Genomic DNA, 21,809 nt, shown 5'->3' with positions numbered 1-21,809 from the left:
CTTGTGCGTGTGGTCACTGTGTCTGCTTTGCTCACACAATTGCACTGCCACTGTGTCTCAAGCCCTCTCTTGGGGGGCAGGAGGAGTCTGTTACAAGGTAGAGAACTTGCCTCCTACCATGGAAGTGTGAACAAACTCAGTAGTGGAGACTAATCAACAAAGGGAACTAAAACCAGGGGGTTTCCAGAGGATTTCCTCTGACAGCTTAGTACCAAGAGCTTTTCGCACAGGCACATACTGCTCTGGGACATGCATGCACCTCTGATGACAGAGTGAGGGAAAGCATTTTGCTGCTCTAGCAGTTCAAGGTCTGTGCCAGGGCTTAGCACAGAAGCTAGGACTAAATCCACAAAGGAACTTAAATTCACCATTGCACTGCCTAACAGGTGCTCGGGTGCCTAAGTAGAATCCACAGCCCTGCGTCAGGTGCCCAAGAATGGGATCCATGAGAGGCAGCTCCTGCTTCACCTTGCTATCAAAAAGGGACATGAGCACCTCCCTCTCATCATGACCCTTCTCCTTTAGTTTGGTGTCTAGCTCATCACAAAAACCAGTGATAGTGGTGCCATCTTAGCCCTGGGTAAGAGCACTCAAAAGGGATGTGGGAGATCCAGGTTGAGGCTCTCTCTCTGCCAAATGGGGAGCAGGGATTTGAACTTACATCTCTCACAAGAATGCTCTGAGCCCTGAGTTCTGGCATATTATGCTGTAGGGCTCTTGCTATGCTCCCTGGGGATGCTACCCCACTTTGTACAAATAATGGAATGGTCATTAAGGCCAGAGACTGAGCGACTCCGGTGCTTAGCAGCATTGGATTTTTCTTTTTACAATTTCACTGGATAAGACTGATGTTTGTTTTTAAGCATTTTTTTCTATTTACATTTACAGAGTTGTGCAAAATGAGGGGAGTGTCAGACAATTATTTAATAAGTTGCTGTTGATTCAGAAAGTCGAAACTTTAGCTGTTCACACAAATTGTCAACAGCACCTTCAAAATAAGAGTAAATAACCTTCAATCAAACTCCAAGTTCAAGAGGTTTTTCTTATTTTGCCTATCTGTAAATTACAGTTTTCACTGGAAGTATTTTTTCCATCAGTCTGTGTGTGTTGGTGAAATCGACATTTAGCAATAAAAGTCTAATCCTCCCAAGCCTATCAGTAAGTTAGAGCACTCCTCTGGGAGACAGGAGGCCCAAGTTCAAGTCCAAGTCCCTGTTCCTGACCACCTACCATTTCAGGCCATGCAATCAAGCCAGGTGCGGTAATGTCTGGTTTGAGGATCCTCCTGGGGCTCTGGTTCCTGGCCTCAGGATGCTGTGCACATGCTCAGCCACAGATTTTTAGATGCTGGGGAATGTGGGCACCTACAAGATTAGGAGGTAGCTGAGTGAGGGTTTTGAGGATCTAAATTTTAAGTACCTAAAGTGGCAGTTAGACATCTAAATCACTTTGTGGATCTAGCCCTCAGTCAGAAATGCTGTTAACTAACATAGGGCTAGCTGGGAGACACCCAGCACATTGATTTTCTTCCAGAGGCTAAGGGGATGTGATTCCCTCCACCTAGAAGGGGTTGAGTCTTCTCTTCAGACCAGAAGAGGAGTTCCCCTGGTTTAGAGAATGGGCCAAACTCAAACCAGGTCTTGCACTCCAATGGCACTGGAGTGGACCAGAAGCCGTTTAGGGTCCTCCCCCACCCCCTGAGTTGCTGCTGGCAGTTTATAACATGGGTAGTAGAAGGTTCTCATCACTGGGGTATCAGGACATACTTTACATGAATTTGAATCAGAGCAAATACATTTCTAGTACCCCCTGGCCCTCTTCACAGCAACCTTTTGAGGTAATCGCTGCAAATAGAGACCCTCAGTCACCTACAAAGAGCAGACTTGGAGAAAGAGAGAACTTGTTTATTTCAGTGAAAATACATCATCCATAACCATCCCAGTGTCTTTAGGCAATACACAGACACTTGTAGCCCCTCCACAGAAATGTACCAAACTAGGATTAAGGTTACAGTGGAGAAAGTATTTATCTATCAGTCATAAGGCTGTTGCTCTTCAGAGGAAGATACCAGAGCCTAGTTCTCATTGCTTAGCTACGTAGTTACAGTAGAAAGGAACTGAAAAACATTAAGACCTCCAGCAGTTTCACTCTCTCTAACTGCCAGTGATGCTAGCAATCAGCAGTGGCTGCTGATGTTTCCCAGCAGGAACTGAAGGTAGATGAGACAGTAGGGTCCAGTGTGGTGCTTTTCCATTTGAAAGCCATGAAACAAGCAGTCTTAATCCTTAATGTAAGGTCAGGTCCATTTAAAAAAATGAAAACAGATTGACAGGGGTATAAAAAACCAACTTCCCTTTGCTTCCTGCAGTGAAAGCTCCACCATTTCCTAGTCAGAGAAATGGGGGTTTGGCTCTTGTCCTACTCTGGCACAGCAGCAGCTTCTGCACCAACTTTATATTTAAAACCTTCTGGAAGTGAGAGTGTAGCAGGAAGAATATACTGAATGAATCCAGGAGCTTCCCTGTTAAGTGCATCTGTGTCAGGTGTGTCACTGAAGAGGACAGGTAAGGAGCCTTGTCTTGTCTCTAGTCTCGCACCTGGAAGCCCTACCACCTACTCAGGTTTAGTGCTAGGCCTTTTCTTGCTCTGATAAAGTGACTAAGCGGAATGCACTAGGGCAGGCAGAAGCCTGAAGCAATCCCAGGGGGTAGAGGAAGGTGCCTATAAGAGCTTAAAGGCAGGAGGTTTTCCTATAGGCTGTGATCTTTAGCCAGGCCTGGCCTCTTCAGGGAAAGAAGAGCAGTGACTGGCTGTGGTAAACAGGGTTCACCCTGTGTGCTTTTTGGATGCATAAGACTGGACCAGTAAAAACCCCTTCTAGGTAGGGACAGCTGCCCGCTCCTTGGTCCACAGTTTAGTCCCCCTTTCAGTGCTTAGACAGCTCCTCCAGCAAATGTCTTAGCAGGAGGTGCTGGCTGTTAGGTCATAAGGGCTGGGTCATTATATCCCTTCTCTTATCTACTGCTGTGCTGTAGTTAGACATGCTTGTTGGTCTTCTGCAGTTCTGTGCACCCCACCCTCAGGCTCCATGAAGGGCTCCATTCATAACATTTCCCCAGTTTCACAGGGAAAACCCACACTAACAAAAAATGCCAAGTTATGCTGCCAGCCGAGGAAGGGAAGGAGAAGTCTAAAAGCAGCTTTAAAAGACTTCGTTTTTCTATGTTCCTGCAGAGTTTTGTTTAGTTTTTCTAGTTCTCATATACACTGCAAGAGAGACTGGTCCTATGACAACATTTTATATGCACCATCTACTTTGCTGCAGGAGCAGTCAGATCCTATTAAATTATCCTGAGTGGAAACACTCTCCTGTTGCAGCAGGGATACTGTCTCCCCTGCCTAAACAAAACAGAAAAAACACAACACCCAGGAAAGTGCAGTGTTTCATTCCCCTTTTCTAGAGTGTAATTAGGGCAAAAGGATTTACTTGAGGACCATGGGCTGCATTGTGCCAGGGATGTCCTCCCACCTCCCGTGGAAGGCTGGAGGAGCTGAGCACCCATAGCTGATTTTTACTAGCACAGCCCACGTATAGGCAGTTGCTCTGAGAGCATCCCTGTCTGGTCCTATTCATGTAACACCTCGAACTGAACCTAACTACAAAAATAAAGTGTGTTTCTGCACCCACCCATTAGCCCCACATCCATGCATAGACTGCTATCCTTTTACAGCCCCTGCACCTGAGGGCAGCATTGACCCTGGATGGGAATAAATATCCTAGAACAAACTACTATTCCACTATGTAAACAGTGCTGCTGCTGCCACCACCCCTTGTTGAGATCCATGTTAAAAGCAGTAACTCCTTTCCCCAATAATGCTCAGTCGGATCAGACTGGAACAATCACAGCATCTCCTTTCTGGGACTCCCGTCATGCGAGGACATCGTAATAAATGGCTGGCTTCCTGGTCGTGTCACGGAACTCCTCCAGCTTCAGGCCAACCCGGAAAAGAACGGCCTCATCCCACCACTTTGCCATGACCTGCAAGTAGAAGATAGAGGCACTGTCACCCGCAGGGCTTTAGGGCACCGCTTGGTAAGAAAGCTCTGAGCAGTGGCTTCACCAGCAGGAATAGCACAGACACAATGAATGATCTTGTAACCCTCTAAGCAACGGGGTCAGGATCATGCTGAAGCCACCCTCGAATCTAGCTAGCACCCAGCTGGATGGCACCTGTGAATCACCAGGCCCAACACTGAAAGGCTACCACCACCAGGGACATTTGGGGAGAGAAATAGGGGCATTGAAATCCAGCAAGGTGGGAGAGCTTTCTGGGGGGACAGGCTGGAACAGACAGGGACCGCTGCCCTCTCCTGGGGGATGACTGGCTTCCTGAGAAACTAGGTGGTCCCTGGAGGAAATAGGCTTGTGGTTGCCAGGCTGGCCCTCAGTGTTGCAGGTCTTCTGGAAGTAAAAATTACAGGGCCCCATCCAGCTCCCTCCCAAAGACTGTCCCTTCCCTAGCCCCAGTTTCTGTGCACCATGTCATCTTCCTAGATGCCTCATGCTTCTGGCCTCCCTTGGGATGCAGGAATTCCCACACCCCCGCACGTGAGAGGCTCTGAAGCCCCTGAGGACCTTATACATGGATGGCTCAGGAAGTGGATTTGCCAAGCAGTGAAGGGCAGGTCAGGAACTCAGTCTGTGCTTGAGGCAGATGGGACTGTGACTGGGGAACTAGGGATGATGCTCTGGCTGGTGAGTCAGGTGTGCGCTTCTGGTGCGAGGCCCCTGAAAGAGCAAGAGCCTGTGGATAGGACATAGGGTCAGGTAGGAACTCCTTGCAGCTAGTCTTGCCTGGGTGCTGTCAACTCCATACCAGGAACCAGCCCTCTCTCTGGCCTGTCCTCCATGTGCCTGCCCATCCTCAGAACGGAAGCAGCACCTTCACAATGCACAGGAGGCCACTGGCACAGGGTTCAGGGAGGCTGGACAGGAACAGGTTTAGATGGGCAAGGAGCTAAGGAGCAGTGGGGGATGGAAGCAACTTAGAGGGAGGAAACACTAACTACTGCAACACGAAGAACCACCACAGGGTAAAAGCCTGCTGTTAACGTGGGGCAGGGATTAGACTGCAGCCCTGGCTGAGAACCCCAGTGGACGCTGCCACCTCACTAGGCTAACAGCGCTGAATACCAGCTAGCCGATGCCATCTACAGCCCGGCACGTCCTCCTGCCACTGCCTTGGAATGGCTTCCCACTGGATACCAAACCCTAGCTTCCTCCTCCTCCCACAAGCACTGTGACGGGTTGTGGGTCTTTGTTTTCTTTTGGGGAGGCGGGGGGGCGGGGAGAGAAGGAGGCCTATAGTCACAGATATCTATCCAGCCAAAGCAGCGGGCTGCCATTGACTGTGATGCTGTAGCCTCCAGCAGTTTCTTGTTTTGAGCAGAATGAGTTGAAAAGATGATCTGTCTGCAGATCCCCATGCTAATGCCAAGGGACACTGGTCCAAGTGGTTTCAGGTGCCCTCCAGTGCAAGACAGTCAGCTCTTTGGGGCAGGGACCATTGTTCTGTTCAGTGTTTGTACAGCACCCTGCACAATGGGGTCCTAGTTCCTAACGGGGGCTCCGAGGTACTACACCAGTATAAATAATAGCGCAGCATAAATTCCAGTTATTCAAATTCCCTTGATCCCAAAATCCCTACTTACCCGAGTGTGCAGACTGTCTCCCAGCTAGCCCTACGTTAGTTAACAGCATTGCTGGTTCTCCCAACACCTGGTTACCTGCAAGTTTTGGACGTCCCCCAGGCCACTCAGAGGACAGGCGTGTACTGTAAATAATATGCAGAGCTGCTCCCAGCTCTGCTAAGGCAAATCCCTAGCGTGTGGAATGGGGAGGCAAACTCTGTACAGTTTCATGCCGAGACTAAAGGTTTCTGTTCGCTCACAACCATCTGTCCCTGTCTTTTCCCCCCTCGCTCCACAGCAGGTCTCTTGGGAGCATGGCCACAAATGCATCTATCAAAGGTACTTATGCAGCCCCAATCACTGCAGTATTTGAGCACCTCACATTCTGTAATATATTTATCCTCCTGACACCCCTGGGAGCTAGGGTGGTGCTATTAACACCAACACCACAGATGGGGACCTGAGGTGTCGAGAGGCTAAAGGACCTTGCCATGGTCACACAGGAAGTCTGTGGCACAGCAGGGAATTAAAGCCTGGTCTTCCAAGTCCTAGGCTAGAGCCCTAATCAATGGGCCACCCTTCCTTGTCAAGTTTTAGAAGGGCCCTCCCCCCCAATATATATCCCCGGACACCTGTCACTCCTTTCAGTGGGAAAGGTGCTAGAGCAGTTATCCACAAACTGTGGGGTGAGAGGAACGTTTGGGGGCCACGTGGTGGGGCCCAGGCCAGCCTCCATGGTGGTGGCAAAGCAGCGCCACGCAGCCCCCCTCTGCCCCCAGCCACAGCTCGACTCCACCCCCTGTTCTGCTTCCAGCCCAGCTCTGCCCTTATTCTCTCTCTGCCCCCAGGCCAGCTCCACCTCTAGCCATAGCTCCTCCCCCATCCCCGCCTTCAGCCCAACCACCTCTGCTGGGCGGACTGTGCAGTAATGGAGGGGGAGCCTGGACAGATCCATTACTGGTAATGGGGGGCACAATAGGAAAAGTTGGGCACCCCAGTGCGCTAGAGACAAAAGGGAGCAATGAAGGTGGGAACGAGAGCGAAGGGAGAGGAAGCAACAGGAATGGAAGAGGGACAGACCCCAGGAGAACAATTGAGGAGGACATGAGGGTAGTGAAGGGGATCCAGTGTTTTCCGTTGGCCCCTGGGCTCATATTCTCCTGGTGACCCGGGGATACATAGTTCTGTATTAGGTCTGTTGACAAGGAAGAGCAGAAGCTTATACACTTTTTAGCATCAAATTCCACCTCCTTCATAAGCTGGCTATGGGGACCCAGCACTAGACACCCTTCTACCTGCAGAGCAGTGTGGTCTGGGCAGTTCTCACACTAGCATTAGCAAGGGGGTAAGTGTTTACCTGAAAGCTGATGGGAAGCCCAGTGGCCGTATACCCGACTGGCACCACCAGACCCGGGATGCCTGTGAAGTTTCCAAGCTGCATGTATCTGCAAGAGAGTGGGGAAAGTCACCTGCACTCTCACTGTTGGACAGTAGTGAAGTCATTTCCACGTGGAGAGAGGCAGAAACTGGAGCAGCTGTGATCTCTCTTGCTCAATAGCCAATGCTCAGGTGGCAGAGGCTGGGACGGAACAGCTGTGAGCATCTCCAGCGTTCTCCATTCAGCCGGACCATAAACACATTTTACTGCTCAGCGCAAACAGCACTGCTCTCACCTCATGCTCTTTAGTGTTGTTAGAACATCATTGTTCCCCGTCAAGAGGTCAGAGTCCTGGATTCTTGGGGCAGTGCAAGCGGTGGCTGCATGAGAGAAACAGGCAATCAACAATCACCATCTCCTGAAGGGACAATTCAGCCCCCCTATGCCTCCTTTAAGGCACACGTTTGCTCTAACTCATCCCTGGAGTCAAGCCAAGTTCTTTTTGATTTGTGCATCATCATCATCAGGAACAACAACTTTCCAACCAGAAAAGGATTTTCTTGATGATGCACAGCAGAGAACAGATTCCCACTCCCTCCCTTGTAGACCGGTAGAGCCAGCACAGCTCAGTTAACAGGAGTGTTACAATTCCTATTTTTTAGTCAGCACAATGAGCAGTTCTCACTGTGAAACATACATGGATCAGGCCTGGGGAACATAGAGGAGCAATTTTAAAGTCACATTTCTTTAGAGCTGGGGCAGAGCAAAGGAAGGACGTTTGACTCACGGCAGTTATAAAAAGGTATAATTTTGCAAGTTCAAATGGATTAAGCATTAACCCTGGAAGCCAAGTGCATCATACATATGTGCACATTTACGCCAAGAGTCTCACTCCAAGCCACAGTAAATCCCATGCTCAGCCCACAGAGCAGAGACCTGGGGTGAGGATACAGTTCACATTGGTGAAGATCTCTCGCAGAAAGCTCATGCTCCGAGTCCTCTGCCGATTTGCCTGCAAAGAGAAAGAGATGGTATCAGCGCAAAGTGGGATGTACCAAGACGACACTAATTTACAGAACGTACAGAGTCCTCTAGCGGTGCCTATCCCCATCACTGGGGGTCACAGCCTCCTTCCCTGATAAAGAGCCAGCACCACCACAGACTCACTGATCAGACTCAGAGTAAGAGCATGAGACCAAATGATTCCTCCCCATCTGGGCCCCTCCAATCTTGCATCGGTTCACAGGCAGAGGGCAGCACTGCTGGGTAACGTCTCTCCATGGCTCTCTACCTGGGTGCAGAGAGCTTCCAAGTGGGCTGTCTCCTCCCTACAACCTCGCCAGGCTGGGAGAAGCCTTCTTTGTCTGCCTCCTCTCTCTCTTCCACAGCATGCTCCTCACCTTAATATAATCCAGAGCTGTGAACTGGGAAGCCAGAGTAAGGTTGAGCCGTGTCTCCAGATTCTGAAACACAAAGGAACTTTGGGTGAGGGCTGCACACTCCAGCTGGTTTCCACTCCCGCTTGGGGCAAAGGCTGAAAAAGCCCCAGGTCCCATACACCATGAGCCTATCCACTCATGTGTCAAGCCATCTGTGTCAGTCACTGCTACACAAGTAAGGCTGATGCTAACAATCCATGCATCTGCCCCTTACCATTTGCTGGAAGTGGGTGTTGAAGTCAGGCTGCAGGAAATCCATCATCTCACTGAGAATGCAGATGACATGCGCCACCCGCACCTCCTCCATCTCTGGCAGGGGCACGTCCATCACAGAGGCACCTAAAGCCTGCAGGTGCTCTACAGCTGAGCACGAAGCAGGAGGAGCAAAAGGAATGTGCTATTTCTTGTGTTCAGAAGGCTACAATGAGATGTCTGAGACTTAATCTCACACGAGGCAGGGGGTCCCACAACCATGTGACAACAGGCTCTTTGCTCATAGGATCACAGCGCATGGGCAACACCACACCTGGCCGCATCTAGTTATAGAAAAAAAACTGCAGGGCTTTAGTTCACTAGATCACAGCTACCCACACGACAGAGCGGACCCAGAGGTGAGGACTCACGGTCTGCTCTCAACTCTGCCACTGGCTTATTACATTGTGGGTAAGTTGCTTGCAGCTCAGTTACCCAGTCTGTAAAAAGGGCATAACAATGCTTCCTTGACTTTGCAAAATGCTTCCAGATGTGCTGACATGAACAATGCTAGACTAGTGTGGTCGCTACCAATGTTACTAGTCTGAGGCTCTCATCCAAGGAACATTCAGAATGAACAATGTGAAATGAAAGTCAAAGACAAAATCAACAAGTTGCTGCAAATTGAGGGAGCACTAAGTGGTTGCATGTCTGTTGGTTAGAGACATGGAATGAGGAGTATAGACTCAAGAACTCTGTCCCTGACCTCCGCAGACTCACTACAGAACCATGACAATTCACTCAACCCATGTGAGCCTCCATTTTGCCATCTGTAAAATGAGAATAAGGCGACTTACCCACCTACTGGCATGCACACATTCAAATATGAATCGGTGTTTGTACAATGCTATACAAGAGCTGAATATTATTAAAACATCTGATCAGCTTTCCAATCTGTAGCAGCGTAGGTGGAGTTTGTGTCTCTCGTGCATTCAGACCACATCAGTGTGCATTTTAATTAACATACTGACAATCTGCCCCCAATGTCTGACAGCGAAAGACATCATGAGGCTACACACAAGGGAGCAGGCTTCAAACTGCTGTGGGAAACAGCTCTGAACTTCCTGATTTCTGGGTAGCTAAAACTCAACCTTGATGTTGCATTTAATTAAGCAAAAACTCTCTGGCATTTTTAAGGAGTCTGTCATCTTGGCATCCAAGTGCTGAATGCCGGTTGTGAGGCAGAGGGGGGCCCTGAAGACTGCAAGGGGGAATCAGAATTAAAAATTCACAGGGAGACACTACAGTAATATTTATATATACACAGTAGTCATACACAGTAGCAGTGATGAGCTGCTAAAATCTTAACAACCGGTTCCCTATAAAAATTTCTGATTTAAGGGATGTGCCACAGTATGTATTTTTTGTACCAATAAGGTTACCATACGTCCGTATTTTCAAGAGAGCGATTTAAGATAGCGATTTAAGAACCTAAAAGCCTGACATCTCCGGGAAAATACAGATGTATGTTAGCCCTACCTAAAGTTTTTTTTAAAAAGATGGGCCAGAACTAGAAATGAGCTCCGTTTCACATGTGTGGGTCAGCGCCACTCCCTTGGGGTGTGGTAGGGTGACCAGATGTCCCAATTTTATTGGGACAGTCTCAATTTTTGGGTTTCTCTCTTATCTAGGCTCCTATTACCCCTCACCTCCTGTCCCGATTTTTCACACTTGCTGTCTGGTCACCCTAGGGTGTGCACATGTGTGGGTCCCAGCTGCTCCCCGCCCCCTCCCCCCATTGAAGGTGTGCAGGGTTACTGCCCTGAGAAGCAGGGCACCAGTGGACATGGGGCTGGCTGCAGACAGGGGCGTGGGGCAGGGCCAGCTGGAGGCAGGGAGTGTGACATGGGCTGGCTGTAACAGGGGCTGGATGCGGGCAGGTGGTGCACACAGGGGGATGGCTGCAGGCAGGGGTGCAGGTACGCACATGGGTAGAGTGGCTGGGAGCAGCACAACACAGCCGGGAACCCACCAGGCAGCAGCAGGAGCCCCAAGCAGCAGCAGCAACAGGGCCAGGAGGCAGCTACATGGCTCCTGCTGCGCAGCGCCCCCCGGTGGCCGGGAGGAGGAATTACACCTTCCCAGCTAGAGCCCATCAAAACTTCCCTCTCAGGGAAGCCAGTTAACAAGCTGTTCTAAAACCGCTTCTAAACTTAACAACCGGTTCCTGCGAACCGGCTCCAGCTCGCCCCGGTCATAGGAGTTGGGAATAGACAGGATAAATGCACTCAGAACAACAACAAAAACTCCAGAGGAGATGGGGCAGCAGCTAAACTCTGATGCGTGGATGACACAAGACACAGGCCACTGTGAGGGCTCTCCTCCAAGTACTGACAAGGTCCATCCTTGCTTAATTTACAAGATCTGACAAGCCTACCCCCCTCCCCCAGGATAGTATCCCTGCAGCACAGCTGATTTGGCTGTAGTCAAGGGAGCCCCAAATAGTGGGTTGATGGGAGCAGGATTCATACCCACATCTCCCACCCAACAAAGCACTAACACTAGGCTAGCAGACAAGGCAAACCCAGAAAGGCTTTCAGAAGACAAGTCTGCACAATTATATTGTAAATATGATGGCGCACTGGCTGGGCTATCCAACAGCAAAGGAACAAGCCTAGAAAGCCAGGTTCAAAGATGGGGGAGTGGGCAAGGCTCCCACTTGAACTAAACAAGCCCAAACCCACTTAGCTTTAAAACTCCAGCAAGATCAGGGTTATTCAGGGCACCATGGCCACTGCGGTCACGCAGCCAGCCAGTGGGAGCTAGGTTAGCCAAGGTTACAATTCCAGAACTCAAACACGAGCTACGCAGAGGAAAGCACCACTCAGGTGAGAGCCAAGAGAACCAACTACAGTTTGAGTTATGGTCAGCTGCCCCTCGATAGACTCAACACATTTCTCCAAAGTGACAAGGCTCCAGCCTGCCACAGGCTGGAGCCTCTGGAGCCTTTACTGCAGCTTTTTATGGGGCCATGGGGGAGCAGACATCAGAAACAGAGAAATGTGTACTCTACCTTTTTGGCAGACTGCCAAAATTTCTGCATCACAAGCCTGAAGGACAAGACAGAAAAATAAATTAACTAACTGAAGGCCTTTATCAATTGTCATCCCCTCTTCCCCCAGGCTTAACCCAACATCAGCCTCCCCACCATCCTGAGCACCAAATTAAAGGCTACACGCTCCTCTCCTCCTTGAAACACAGCCTTGGGCATAAAACCAACACCTCTCACACCGTGGCTATTTTTAGGGCCCCAGCTCCAAGACCACACAGCCCTGTGTTTGCTGCTCTGGAGGAGGGGGAGGAAAACAGAGCCATCGCACAGCTAACACAGCACATGAACCCTCCCTTGCAGCATCAAACCCGGTAGCCGACAGCCCCCCTCCAGCTGGCTTGGGTGGAAAGAATGCGACCCCAGCACAGTCTTCAGGAGACAGGCAGTGGACGCAGGGTAGAGCTGGCTGGAAAATGGAATGTCCATTCTGTGAGAAATCCTGATATTTCAAGACTTGTTTGCGTCCCGAATTGGGGTGAAAAGTTGAAATACTGAAGTTTTTCACAGAATGAAGAGGAGTTCTCACAAATGTCAATTCAGAAGCGTCAATGCAAATCGAAATACTTCCCTTTCCTAATGTGATATTTCCATTTCGCCACGGTATTTTAAACTAAACTGTTTGAAATTTCCTAGAAGAAAACATCACTGCTTCAGAAAAGTACAAAGTTTCATTCTAATCAATGTTTTCTTCTGGAAAATTTCAATTTCAACAGAACCATGGTTTTCCCTCAGAAAAGATTTTCATTGTGAAGTTTCTGACCAGGTTGTAGTGCTAAGGGCAGCGAGGAGAAAGACGTCTGCGATCAATCCTCAGCTGGCAGGCTAGAGGAGGGGACGGCTGCATTGAAGGAATTCCAACAGCTGACACAGTGCACCATAAAGAGAAGAGATAACAGGCACCTTAAAAAAAGTCCAGTTCACACCCAATTTTAAGCCCTTGAGGTCAGGAGTGAGGATTTCAGACAGGGATGGTTTTGGCTGCTGTAGTCCTGCAAGGGACAAAACAAAAAGATCCCATCAGGCAGGGACCTACCCACTGCGAGCTATCAAACAGGTCATTACATGGGGTAACCAAGGGGGGGGAAGTCAGGCAGGGAGAGGGGGGATAATGGAGAGAGAGGGAGCTCACTCACCATATGGGTACAGTGGATCTGGCTCAGCTAGGATGCTGTACGCAATGGCTGCATCTGTCACTGACGTACAAATGGGGCCTGTCCGAAATAAATGAAATGGTTGCAAACATGACAAGGCATGAGCAGGACACACCCACTTCCAGTGACACACACTCTCAAGCAGGGGCTTACACCTGCTGTGTGTCTTCACATGTGGGCAAGCACAGGGAAGTCAGCGCAGCACCACGAGACCCCTCTTACCAAGGCTGACGGTTGAGTAGGAGAGTGGAAGACAGCCGTGACAACTGATGAGCCCAAATGTACCTTCAAGCAAGACACAGACACAGAGATCACATGGAGTAACAAACTGTATTCAGTGGAGACAGACCAGCGCTCGGCAGACTCAGTCTTCCTAAAGATCCTTTTGGCTCAGGCCCATCTCTAGTATTAACCTAGAAGGGGATGAGGCTAAATACCCTCAACCCTCATCCTCTTGTGTGCCTGGAGTGAGATGGCATCAGTCCCACACAGCTAGTGGCTCTAGACTGGGTTCCTTCATCAAACCAATCAGGTTCAGAACACTTCAGAGGAAATTCTAAAGAATGCGAGGAGTGGGGGATGGGGGGGGGAATAAGAGCATCATCGGCTTAGGATTTGGTTCAGCTAAAGCTAGCATTGATTACAGCACAGACATGCAAGAGATGGAAGAAACCTACAGCATGAAGTTCCATCCCGCCACTCCCAGAGGACCCATGGCAGGGCTACTTTCTTACTTTCAAGTCAGGCCTGCAGTCCAATGTAAAGTTAGGGAAGAATTTACTTTAGGGGAGGCACCAGTAGCAAATGTGCTCAGGGAGAAGTAGGACTAACATTTTAGAAACCAGGCTCTAGATCCTTGGGGAGCCTTTACAGAGCAGAAGTGACTAACCCCTGCCTTTACACTAGGAACCAAGCCCTTCTGCAAACACGCACATGCTTAACTTTGAGCACATACGCAGTTTTACCGAGGTCAACAGGACTAATTATGCATGTGCTTAATTTGAACTATGTGCATAGAGGTCAGCAGGATTGAGACCAATAACACAGCCTTCCTACTAGCAAGTATCAGAGTGGTAGCCATGTTAGTCTGGATCTGTAAAAGCAGCAAAGAATCCTGTGGCACCTTATAGACTAACAGACGTATTGGAGCATGAACTTTCGTGGGTGAATCCGACGAAGTGGGTATTCACCCACGAAAGCTCATGCTCCAATACATCCGTTAGTCTATAAGGTGCCACAGACTCTTTGCTGTTCCTACTAGCAGTATTCCCGCCCCACTTCTGAGGTGGCCAGCCATAACCTACTACACATGCCCCTCTAGAAAGGAGTACAAGTTCACTTGGGTTTACTACTCCAGTGGTAACTGGAGCCCTAAACTGAGATACAGGGCTGGGGTGACTGCCTCATTCAAAACTACAGAATTCCTAGGCTGGGGAAGATTTATTTACAGGCTGTAAATCAATCCTGGGGATTTGCAGATCTCCAACAGAGGTACATGGATTTACAGCTGGATGATTCTCTGCCCCTTAGTCCTCTCCTCCCTGGCGGAATATGGGAAAGAAAGGGGAAATTCAACACTTGCTGGATGGAGACAATTTTCATGGTGTGCATTCCAAACCCTTAGCAGCAAGGTCACGTCAGAGATGCCTGTGGACCCTGAACCCAGAGCTAGTGGGGCTCATGCTGTGGCTTCCTTCCCTTATAACCCCTCACCCTCCAAAAAAACAAGTCCTCACACTGCAGCTCAGAATGACATCGACTTATCCCTGCTCCTTCAGCCAGGGCAAGCCACTGTGCCAGGGCTAAAAGACAAGAGGGGCTGGCGTACAGAATGACCCAATTGTCATCTGGAGTCAGGGACGCACTAGCTAACCAGTAAATGTCTCCATGTTTGGCCAAAAATGATTATTTTCATTTTAGTTAAAATCCATAAGATGTATGGACAGACAAACTCTAAGTTCCCTAACAACCATTTAAAGTCCCAAGTCAAATACAGCAGATCTCAGAAGTCAAATCCTTGTCACAGTTAGTTACAGCCACACGCTGAACAGGCACTATCATCCCAACCCTCAGAGGGCTGGGGAACAGTTTCATGCTCAGGAGGGTATTGGCCTTTGTGGGGGTCCCACCATCCCCCAGGAAATGCAGGATCCCCAGCCAGGTAAAGGGGCAATACCTTTCAGACCCACAACACCACAGAAAGAAGCAGGAATCCTCACAGATCCGCCTCCGTCAGTGCCAAGAGCCAATGGGCAAAGACCTACAGAGAAAAGTGTATTTGCATGGGACCATAAAGACTGTATACAGTCCTTCCCACACCATTTTCCCAGAATCTTTAACAGGAAAGAGCAGGCATATGGTACATCTGAAGCGCCCATCTCTACAAAGGGCAATACCCACTGACATCCAAATCCCCATAGAGGCCCAACCACAACCAGCTTTTACACCAGACAAAGCACTGCATGGAAAGCCTATTTACTCCAGCAGGCTTATTCCTGATCCCAGGCCCCTTGCCTTGGATTCTGTTATCTTCTGTTCTCTGCCCCGCTCCTAAAACACCCCTGGTGAATCTATCGCAGGCCTCTCTCCACCCACCCACAAAACTTCTGCCACACCCCAGAATCTTCCCCAAAGGCTCCAGCAACTTCCGAAGCGGCCTTTCCCCCTGGCTGGGTTCAGTTCATCTCACCTGCCGCCACAGCAGCAGCCGATCCACTGGAGCTGCCCCCAGTGAAATGCTGGGGGTTGTATGGGTTCCTAGCGGTGCCATGGAATCTGAAGGAGACAAAATGAGAGTGTGCAGACTTTCAAATGAGAGTGTGTTGGACTCACCTTAGGGTAGGGGAGGAAACAAAATCATGTCTCAGAAGTAACCTAACTTTCACCCCCACAAGCAGGTGCGGGCAAACTTTTTGGCCTGAGGGCCGCATCAGATTTTGTAAATTGTATGAAGGGCTGGTTAGGAGAGGGGGGCATACCCCCCACCCTCGCTTCTCACCCCCGATGGCCCGCCCCCAGGAGCCCTGCCCCATCCATCACCCCCCCGCTCCCTGTCCCCTGATCACACCCAGAACCCTCACCTCCACCCTTCCTGACTGCTCCCCTCCCCCCCCCCAGACCCTTGCCCCCATTCAGCCCCCGTTCTCCACCCTCTGACTGTCCCACCCCCTATCGACCCCCGTACCACCACTCCAAACTCTCCTGCCCGCTACCCAACACCCTCGCTCCCTGTCCCCTTATCACACTGCCTGGAGCACCAGTGGCTGCTGGTGCTACAGCCACACACCGTGCAGCAGACACCAGGTCAGGCCGGGCTCTGCAGCTGCACTGCCCCAGAAGCTTGGAGCCCCATCACCCAGAGCATTGTGCCAGCAGCAGAGAGAACTGAGACTGCAGGGGAGGGGCGGGGGGCCGGGGGCTAATCTCTCATGCCAGGAGCTCAGAGGCCAGGCAGGTGGGTCCCACAGGCTGTAGTTCACCCACCTCTGCCCCCCAGGCACACTGCACTACTCTCTAGGCATCCTGTGCCTCGATTTAGACCCCACCCCTCAGACACTCAATCCCTTCACATGGCTAAGATGCTCTCCTTGCCACCGTGCGGGTGAGATGTGAGAATATTCAACAGCTGAGTTTCATGACTGAGGGTTTTTAAAATGTACCTGAATGACCAAAAAAAAAGGGATGGGGGGGAGCGGGGTGGGTGTGACTTGTTTACCGGTTGGGGTTACAGCCAGTGGTTCCAGTCCCTAGCTCATGCATGTTTGAGACCCCGATAATGATTGCTCCAGCCTCCCGCAGCTTCCTGGTCACTGTAGCATCTTCAGTTTCTGGCTCTGTCCCAAGGTATGCTGTTCCCACTCGGCAGTGATAAGGCACCTCAGTAAGAAACAGAAAAAAGTGTGTTCAGTATACTGAACACACAAGATAAAGCAACTTCTTCTCCACAACAACAGAACAAGATTCTTGGAGGAATCAGCGCCCATCTGGCCTAGATACTCAAGGCATTGTGGTGAAATCAGACCTGGGCAAGTACAATGGCTGCTTTTAGCCTCACTGCTCAGGTGGGGTACTGCCCTCCTTGTGCTGGAGTTCTCTTTGGAGGCTACTTGGAATCAGAAAACCCAAAATCAAACAGTTAATATTCCGCTAACTGCTCTGTTCAGGTGCTAGTTAGATATCAGGCCGGGGAGAGTACTAACACGATGTAGATAGTCAGGTAACAGCGACCCAACTTTGAATAAGGCTTGAGAGATCTCTGGATGGAGAGTGCTATAAAAGTATCAATGATAATTCCAACCTGCTGGCCAGATGGCAAATGATCGCTCTTTCGTGCATCTCCACTCTCCGCATTCATGTATTAGAAGGGGCTGTAAGTTTCAAATTTGGATGCCTAAAGTTAGGCACCTAAATTGGTATTTAAGCACCCAAATACGTGGCCTCATTTTTGGACAATGGAATGAGACCAAACAGAACAGAACACAACATCTGCAGCTCCCACCGATATAGCGATAATTCAGTGATATGTATAGAAGCACCATCTAATTGCTGACGTAACTGTCAGGAGTTACTAATGGTAACTATTACTAGGACACAGGCAAAAAACTGGTGTGTGATTTACAAAAGCATTCACTGTCCTCCTGACAAACTCAGGGCTTCAGTTCACAAGAAATTTCACTATTTTTATTTTGCAAATTTGCTTTTGTTATTTTTCAGAATAAAATCAAATTTTACTCAAGTTTCTTGAATTCCAAAGACCTCTGAAAATTTCATTTCAGCATCAGGGAAACAGGGTGTTCCCCAAAAGAAATGTGAAATTGACATCCTTGTCAGTTTCACAACTGCTATGGAATGCCAGTTTTACTCAGCTGCTGCCTGGGCTGCTGTAGTGAAGCCAGGAGCCTGCAAGTTTCCAGAGCCCTGGCTCCCACTGGGGCTGGCAGACTCCCTATCAGGGCTATGACCTTGGAACATTGGCAGGTTTCCAATGGAAACATACCTGTGTTCTGGCAAAACATTTTGCTTCAGTGAACTAGCATTTTCCAACGAACTCAAGTCCGAACTCCACTCTCCCTTACATCAACGGTAAGATCCCAATTACAAGAGTCTGGCCAACACTGAGAACTTTTGGAAATCCCATCCTCCAACTCTAGGACTAAGTTTACTGACTTCCTGCTTTGTCAGAATAAGTAGTATCTCTTTTCCTCCTCCAACCCTCTCCTGGGTTTCATGGGTTAAATGCTGTTAGAAGTTACGATTTGAATATCAGATATGGAATATGCTTTTTATATGCTCATATTCCAGGGTTGGTCTTACTGTTTTAGTCTAGCTACTGTAACTGCAGATTCTACTCTTATTTCTATAAATGCCTACACTTTTCAAATATCTTATCAAGATGTTTGCCTTAACAACAACCTGCAGCAGTGAGTTACACAGGTTAATCACTTTTTTTTTTTTGGGGAGTGTAACATTTCTTTTTATGCATTTTAAACTGAGCTGCTTTTAAGTGCCTTTGAGTGTCCCTCACTGCAGGATACACAAGTGCTTATAACTTCACACAGCATGAGCTGGCCATGCAACACTCCAACCAGGAAGGGAACTCACAACTTGAATCTCTTCTTTCAAGCAGACTGGGATTCCATCCAGAAGAGAAAGGGGGCATTTATTCCTGTAACGAGTAGTGGCAGCTTCAGCCATCTGGAAAGAGAGAAAGATTTTATCTTAGCTGGACAATGGCATATGTCTAAGAAGACGGACATGAACAATATTACAAACTAAATACAACCCAGAGAGATCTCCGCATGATGCGTCCGAACCCTTTTACCAGGGGTGAGAGGAGAGAAGCTATTGATCCATTATGTTTAGGTCTGGAGGTCATGGAGCAAAAGGAGCCACAGGGTGGGAAGAATAGTATGGAAATCCCAGAGAAACACATCCTGGTTTAAGCAACATTCAGTAGGAACTGCAACTCCTGTAACATTAGTCTCCCTCAGGAGTAAGTGAAATTGAGTCATTTATGGCCCTCAGAGGAGGGAATGAGGAAGACGGGAGAAAGGTGAACTATGCACACTTCATTCCAGCAATCCTATCCCAGGATCTGAGAACATCTATGCAGGAGATCAGAACAAGAGCCTCTTAGTCACTCATATCCCCTTCTGCAGGGAAAGTGCGCCCATTCAGGTGACCACTGGCTGCTATCACTCTAGGGAGGAGGAAGCCCACTCCCAAAAAAGGCAGACATACCTTCAGTATCTGCACCCGGTCCCACTGCACGATTGCTCGGAGAGAGGGGCTGGATTTCTCACAGTCCTCCAGCGAGGAGATAATATTCTGAGCAACCTGTAAAGGTGTCAACTCCCCAGTCCTATAAAAACAGAGGAGAGTTGAGAGAGTGGGATCCTGTTACAATTCCCGCCAGAGGTGCTGACTTTGTGTTCCCAGGTGGTGCTCCACCTCCACTCTGCCCCAGGCCCCACCGTTACTCCACCCCTTCTCCCAAATTCCCCCCCCCGCCCTACTTCTTCCTACCCCATTCCGCACCCTCCAAACAGCTGATTGAAGAAGGCAGGAGGCACTGGGAGGGAGGTACAAGAGCTGATTGGCAGGGCCACTGGCAGATGCTGGGGGGGAGGGGGGAGAGCTGATCTGCAGGGCTGCCGGTGGATGCTGAGCACCCACTGGTTTTTGTTTTGGAGCACTCACAGAGTCAGTGCCTATGATTCCTGGGATGGTTCTCTGCTTCCCAGGCACAGTTCTCAAGGAAACCATCCTCTGGCAGGAAGGTGTCATGCCATCACCCTTTGAGCTGAGAACTAGACAGGAATCAATCAGGAGCTGATCAGTGACACTCTCTAGATAGCTAGTGCTACTGAGCAACATGAAATGCTTCCTTCCCCATGAAAGCTTGTCTCCACAGCACTCCTGGCCCCAGAGAGAGATAGGAGCTGGAAACCCAGTCTGATGCCCGGGAACACTAAAATCAGCCGGAGTGTTGTAGATGATAGAGCTCCGGGTAGAACTATTACACTTTCCTGGCAAAGGGTCCAAGGCTGCTGTCATAACATTTTTTCCCAGATCTGGACCTTAGCGTCCAAAATATGGGTGTTAGCATGAAAACCTCCAAGCTTAGTTACCAGCTTGGACCTGATAATGCTGCTACCAGCCAGGGATTTTTACAGTGCCTAGCTCACTGTGGTCTCCCCAAAAACTTCCCTGGGGGACCCCCAAGACTCAGATTCCTTGAGTCTCACAACAAAGGGGAATAAACCATTTCCCTTCCCCCTCCTCCCCTCCAGGTGTTCCCTCCCTGGGTTCCTGGAGAGATATACAGAAGCAAGCTCTGTTAATCTAAACGGAGGGACTCCACCCTCCCTGTTTCCAGTCCTGGAAAACACAAGTACTGAGAGGGCTAATCTCTCTTCCCCCCTCACCCAGAGGGTATGCAAAGTCAGGCTAGTAAATCTAACACAAAAGAGATTTTTCCCCTGACTTCTTCCTCCCACCAATTCCCTGGTGAGCTGCAGACTCAATTCCCTGGAGTCCCCACTAAAAAAAAAAACTCCAACAGGTCTTAAAAAGAAAGCTTTATATAAAAAGAAAGAAAAGGACATAAAAATGGTCTCTCTGTATTAAGGTGACAATATACAGGGTCATTTGCTTAAAAAAAAATGAATGAACAGCCTTATCCAAAAAAAAAATACAATTTAACACATTCTAGCAACTACACACGTAAATACAAAAGAAAACAATATAAACCTATGGCCTTACTATCTTTGTACTTACAACTTGGAAACAGAAAATTAGAAAGCCAGGAGTTAGAAAAATCACTCTAATAGCCGAGAGGGCACAGACATAAGACAAAGAACAAAGAACTCACACCCAAAACTTCCCTCCACCCAGATTTGAAAAAGTCTTATTTCCTGATTAGTCCTCTGGTCAGGTGTTTCAGGTTACCGGTGTTACCCCTTTACAGGTAAAAGAACATTAACCCTTAGCTATCTGTTTATGACAGCTGCGGAACTCACTTTGGCCAGAGAGAGGGCTGAACTCAGAGCACAACGGAGAAGTCAACTTTTTGCGAGATCTCCCACTGACGATGAGGGCTGCAAACAGCCTCACAACATGGCCTTCATAATCAAGCCCCCCAAAAATGAGCCTTCAGAAAGTCAACGTTCCCTAGGCTGCAGTAACACTTCCAGTAATTCTGGCTCCTAGGTTGATGTGTACACTTGAGAGGCACAGAGAGGTTGCATGAGCTTACAGCATGCATGAGCACAAACAGCTCCCCCACCCCCAAAACCAGGCTTGGGCTGGGCCCCACCTTTTCATTTGTTCTGGCAGTACAATTTGAATTAGCATCAGAAATGGGCCTGAGGCATACAGCTCCAAGAAGTTTGGCCTCAACAAAATCCTCCTCCAGTCTCTGGTCACTGCTTCCTAGAATTGGTTTGAGCTGTTTGTTCCAGTGACCTCTGGTCTGTTCACACCCACTGGGTGGAACAGTGTCAAACTGGAAGGGCAAGCAGCAGGGAGACTTAGTGGAGGTTCTTCAGGATCCTCAAAGGCTCTGCATTGTGGTGACCTTCCATCCACCCGCTCAACAAGTGACATAAGGAATATTCCCCTGCTTTCCTACTTCACTGAGAAGATTATGGATAAGCCCAAGAGCTAGAGACTTGGACGTAGGTCCCCCACCTTGCAGCACTTTGCGAGAGTCTGCAATTACTGGACAAGTGTAAAAACCAACTAGGAAGAGGATTTTTTCAGCAGACTAGAGTGAAGGACTAGAAGTGATGGGATGAAGTTAAGAGGAGGTACATGCAGTAGGCCAAATTTTGGGGGAGAAATT

At 49.1% G+C, this 21,809-nt stretch overlaps 1 protein-coding gene across 1 annotated transcript in view; it reads right to left on the bottom strand.

Annotated features, from left to right (window-relative positions):
• Nucleotides 1–1,889: 1,889 nt before the first annotated feature.
• Nucleotides 1,890–21,809, bottom strand: part of LOC127053644 (uncharacterized) — a 44,339-nt gene continuing 24,419 nt past the window's right edge. The window contains exons 6-20 of the mRNA XM_050958720.1: nt 19,205–19,325; nt 18,566–18,658; nt 16,680–16,840; nt 15,654–15,739; nt 15,141–15,224; nt 13,187–13,249; nt 12,947–13,024; nt 12,714–12,802; nt 11,775–11,811; nt 8,724–8,872; nt 8,471–8,533; nt 8,007–8,082; nt 7,366–7,450; nt 7,050–7,137; nt 1,890–4,040 (exon numbers count right to left, since the gene is read on the bottom strand). Coding sequence (XP_050814677.1) covers nt 3,930–4,040; nt 7,050–7,137; nt 7,366–7,450; nt 8,007–8,082; nt 8,471–8,533; nt 8,724–8,872; nt 11,775–11,811; nt 12,714–12,802; nt 12,947–13,024; nt 13,187–13,249; nt 15,141–15,224; nt 15,654–15,739; nt 16,680–16,840; nt 18,566–18,658; nt 19,205–19,325 — 1,384 coding nt within the window. The 3' untranslated portion in view covers nt 1,890–3,929. The remainder of the gene's footprint in view (nt 4,041–7,049; nt 7,138–7,365; nt 7,451–8,006; nt 8,083–8,470; nt 8,534–8,723; nt 8,873–11,774; nt 11,812–12,713; nt 12,803–12,946; nt 13,025–13,186; nt 13,250–15,140; nt 15,225–15,653; nt 15,740–16,679; nt 16,841–18,565; nt 18,659–19,204; nt 19,326–21,809) is intronic.

Source organism: Gopherus flavomarginatus, chromosome 1, assembly GCF_025201925.1.
Source record: "Gopherus flavomarginatus isolate rGopFla2 chromosome 1, rGopFla2.mat.asm, whole genome shotgun sequence".
Taxonomy (NCBI): domain Eukaryota; kingdom Metazoa; phylum Chordata; order Testudines; family Testudinidae; genus Gopherus; species Gopherus flavomarginatus.
This window is presented reverse-complemented; position numbering and strand designations above follow the sequence as displayed.